At 38.1% G+C, this 5,000-nt stretch overlaps 1 protein-coding gene across 4 annotated transcripts in view; it reads left to right on the forward strand.

Annotated features, from left to right (window-relative positions):
- LOC143029685 (uncharacterized) overlaps window positions 1-5,000 on the forward strand; it is a 102,483-nt gene that overhangs the window by 75,267 nt on the left and 22,216 nt on the right. For all 4 annotated transcript variants that reach the window (XM_076192515.1, XM_076192516.1, XM_076192517.1 and 1 more), the window contains 2 exons: window positions 2,410-2,571; window positions 4,512-4,676. In XM_076192515.1, coding sequence (XP_076048630.1) covers window positions 2,410-2,571; window positions 4,512-4,676 — 327 coding nt within the window. The remainder of the gene's footprint in view (window positions 1-2,409; window positions 2,572-4,511; window positions 4,677-5,000) is intronic.

The following is a 5,000-nucleotide window of genomic DNA, read 5'->3' on the forward strand; positions in this document are numbered from 1 at the left end:
AGTCGAGACCCATCTGCATCGACCAACCCCCTCTTCCTCGGTTGGACAAAATCACCTGACTTCAGCCAGAATAAAATTTGTAAGTGACATCACCGTAGCGAAGATGTTACGTTGAAAATTTTACGTGATGATGCGTTCATGTACTTATTTTTGTGTGCTTAAGTTTTCTTGAAAGCATTTGAAAAAATATACATACATATGTATGTATATATATATATGATATATGTATATATATATAATGTATATATATAATATATATATGTATATGTATATAATGTATATATATACATATACTATATATATATATATATGGAGAAAGAGCAAATGAGAGATTGGGTGGTGGGAGTAAAACGAATGCGACATCTCTCTGAAGAAGACCAAGTGGGTCGAAACGGTTGAGTAAATCAATTCCTAGATAGTCTTCGTTTTACTCTCACCGCCCAATCTCTCTCATATATATATATATATATATATATATGTATATTTGTATATGTGTATATATATATGTATATATATATATATATATATGCACTAAGTAGTGTGAAAACGCGTTCTGGCCAGTTTTTCACTTTGGTAAAGCCATGCCCAAAGTAACTGACAATACAATGTCATATGGTGACATTATAAGACAACTTCCCGTGGAAGGGAAAAAGATTCTCAGAGAAAGAGAAAAGGCAGATAAAAAACTCTGCAATAATAATCTTGCCATTAAGTTTAACCATACATGCTTGAGAGAAAATCTCCTGCCCATATATACAATGAATATATGTATATATATATATATATGTGTATATATATGTGTGTGTATAAATGTGTATATATATATGTGTATATATATGTATATATATATATATATATATATATATATGTATGTATATATATATATACACATACACGGTCGTTATTGTGTAACAACTGTATAACTTACAAAATCGCCTGGCGACAGCCGAAGCAGAATGGGTAATACCGAAATAAAAATAGATAAATAGATGAATAAGTGATATTAAGTAAATATGCAGATAAATGAATAATCAAGTGAATGAATGAATAGATAAATGAGTAAATGAATGTATGAATAGATTTAATTTGGAAGTGGGTAGAAACAACTTCGCCAACCGTGTAGTTAATGAATGGAATAAACTTCCTGCAGAGACCGTGTAATGTAGTTCAGTTCGAAGCTTCAAGATTCGTTTAAATAAACACCTAAGAAGATGCTGTAATGCCTGCCATTTGTTATTTGCTTGATTATCATTTATCATTTATCTGTCCATTTATTATTATTTACTATTTACCTGTTTGTTTATTATTTAGTTTACCTATTTATTTATACTGTTTATTGTTATCTATATCATTATCATCTTATTTATTTATTATTATTATATATATTTTTTTCGCATCCTACCTAGTTATGGGCCAAAAGGTCTCCTGTCGGCATGCTCCTCCTTTGTAATCCTTTGTAAATAAATAAATGAACAAATAGTTAAGTCAATAGATAAATAAATACATGAATGAATAAATATATAAATGATTGAACGAATGAATAAATAAGTGAATAAATAAACAAATATATAAATATACCAAAAGGCATCTTCCTCCATACAAGTAAATGTAAATGAATGAAAGTGAAACAAAATGAAATAAAGGCAAAAAGGTTAATCGGGTCTTTACCGATTACAGACGTGTGAAATAAAAACTGAACTGATGAGGATTTTATCAAAAGGCTTCTTCCTCCATACAAGTAAATGTAAATGAATGAAAGTGAAACTAAATGAAATAAAGGCAAAAAGGTAATCGGGTCTTTACTGATTACAGACGTGTGAAGAAATAACTGAATTGATGAGGATTTTATCAGGAAAAAAACGAAAAAGAAATGGAAACAAGCACTTCCTCCTTGACATATTAGTAGTTAATTCATAGAGATTGTTTAAGGTCAAAACCTTGAATAGAAAGATTAAATCAATGAGGGTAAAAACAATTATAGTAAATGTTTAGATGATACTGATAATATACTTTTAACAACGAATACACACATATGCTATGTATACATATATACAAGCACACACACACACACACACACACACACACACACACACACACACACACACACACACACACACACACACACACACACACACACACACACACTTGTAACAACATCTTTTCACTGTTATATTTTATAATCTTATCATTCTGTAGGCTCTACATTTTCAGCAGTAATGCTGCTATACCCAATAAACCGTATATTATCATTATCATTATTATTGTTGTTGTTGTTGTATGAACACATGAACGCTCGCCCACCTTGTCCTCGACGCCATGCATGGCCTCATTCTTGACGTAATGCATGATCTCATCCTCGATCTGATACTTGACATCGTCTTCCAGGCGCTAATCTTTATTCTTCTCCAGGTAGCACCACCGGCCCAGACCTCCGAACTGGTCAACGTACACTTGTACATGGAGTCTCTGTGCCCAGACACGCGGGACTTCGTCCTGGAGCAACTCCACAGGAATTGGCCCGTTCTCAAGAACATGGTAAACCTCACCATCATCCCCTTTGGAAAGGCAACGGTAGGTGTCCGCTTGTCCCGTTATAATTTTTTGTTTTGTTTTCTATTTCATGTTGTTTTATTTTGTTTCATCTTTTATTGGTATTCTTTTTTTTAACCTAAAAAAGCAAGTATTTAAGGGAAAAGAGCACGCATATAACCACCTTTCATTTTAGGAAAAATGAAAAGAAAAACAAAAGTACATAGTCTTCGACCTCAAGCGCGTCACATGTTGTGTATTGATGACTTCTCAATCACGTCTTTAACTCTTTTCCTACCTTGTGGCACTTTTCCCTTTTCTTTTACCTTCCACCAGGCTATTCTCTTTATTCCCTCGGGCGCGAGAGGGTTGGATCTGATTAGATCTGGGAGTGAAGATTAACCTGTCTCAGGGTAAGACGCTTCGTCTGATGTTCTCCTCATCCCTAATGAATATTTCTGTCCTTAGTCATGTGATTTAATGAGGTTCTCAGCATAGTCCTCCACCCAGGGTCCATGTCCGTACAAGGACATCAATGCAACGTTGATTTAGATAAAAACACAAGACTAATATACTTGAGACCTATCCGCCTTATTTGGAGGGTGGCCAAGTCAAAGCACACACCCACATTCAGCCATCCCTCCTGTCTCACAAGCTATACAGCGAGGCACACAGTATGTCCCCCCTACACACACACACACACACACACACACACACACACACACACACACACACACACACACACACACACACACACACACACACACACACACACACACACACACACACACACACACACACACACACACACACACACACACACACACACACACACACACACACACACACACACACACACACACACACACTCACCTACCTCATTCACTCAAAATGAAATTATGAATGTGATAAGATTATCCCTTCAGGCTGCGTCATCCCTTCATCCATTTACGTCCCATCTCTTGTACTCTCTCTTCCCTGCTCGACGGGCATTCCACATGCATCCAAAGCCCCCCTTCACCACATCCCTCCATCTCACTCTCGGTCGTCTCCCCGATTTCACCCCTTCTACTTATGCTTTCTATACTGTCTTTACTATTTTTCTTCATCATTCTTTCCTGTCCATCATTCTTTCCTGTCCGACAAATCTCTGCCTCACTTCGCCAAAAATAATCTCGATTAAATTTCTAGATAAGTGTTTCTCAACCAGGGCTCACCGGAACCCTAAGGTTCCGCAAAAGGTCCCCAAGGGTTCCGCGAGAACAAGTGAGATAAGCTAATGCACTTTTGAATTTTTATTCAATTTCATATACGTAATTTAATTAAACACGCACGACATATTCTTGGTTATTGTAGTAATGTAATATAGGCATCATTCTATCTAACCTATTATTACGATGAAAATAAAATGAGAAAGACATGGTGTATATTTTTTTTTTTTTTTTTTGCGCAGGGGTTCCTTGAGACATACAATTTATTTTAAAGGTTACGCAAGGGTAAAAAGGTTGAGAAACGTTGCTCTAGATTAAGTGCTACCAGACTGCATAATAAAGAAAAGTGCATGGAACGAGTTGATTGATATAAGCTAGAACCCGTTCCCCATCAAATGGGTACGAAACAGATGAATGAAATAGCCTGACGGTAGCCAAAATAAAATCAAATGTGTCACCTGGTACGGATTTTCTTATTTTCTTCACGTTCTTCTCACCCGCCTCTTTCTTCTTCTTTTTTTCTCCTCTTCCTCCACTGCAAAATATACTCCCATTCCATAAGAACTATTTATCTTCTGAGCCTTCACTACTCCTCACTCCTTCCTTCAAATCATCCACATGGACAGAAGCGCTGGATAAAACGACGCTTCTCGTTCCCTTTCCACGCCTTCTTTGATTCCAGTCACCTTCTCTTTCTCTCTCCCATCCATGTATTCCCTTCGCCTCCTAAGTCTTGCTCACCGACCCTCCTCTTCTCTTGATCTCCTTCAGGCCACTCCTGATGGGAACTCCATCAGTTTCCAGTGCCAACATGGCCCTAACGAGTGCTACGGAAACAAAGTCCAGAGCTGCGTTGTGGACATGTACAACGTAGACCAACAAGTCGAGTTCATAAGCTGCATGTTCGAATACGGAAGTGCCTATTCAGGGAGCAAGGTAAGAAGGTGATGATGTTTTTAAGGTTGCAGGTCCCTTAGGGGACGAAAATCCCTCTGGGGCAAAAGTCCCTTAGGGCCTGAAGTCCCTCAGGGGCAGAGGTCCCTCAGGGGTTGAACTCCTTTCCAGGATGATATCCTTCAGGGGCAGAGGTCCCTTAGGGGCTGAAGTCCCCCAGGGGCAGAGGTCCCTTAGGGGTTGAAGTCTCTCACGGGCAGACGTCCCTCAGGGGTTCAAGTCATTTCCAGGACGATATACTTCAGGGGCGCAGGTCCCTTAGGGGCTGAAGTCCCTCAGGGGTAGAGGTCCCTCAGGGGTTGAAGT

Source organism: Oratosquilla oratoria, chromosome 11, assembly GCF_046742065.1.
Source record: "Oratosquilla oratoria isolate Oo_2021 chromosome 11, ASM4674206v1, whole genome shotgun sequence".
Classification (NCBI taxonomy): Eukaryota; Metazoa; Arthropoda; class Malacostraca; order Stomatopoda; family Squillidae; genus Oratosquilla; species Oratosquilla oratoria.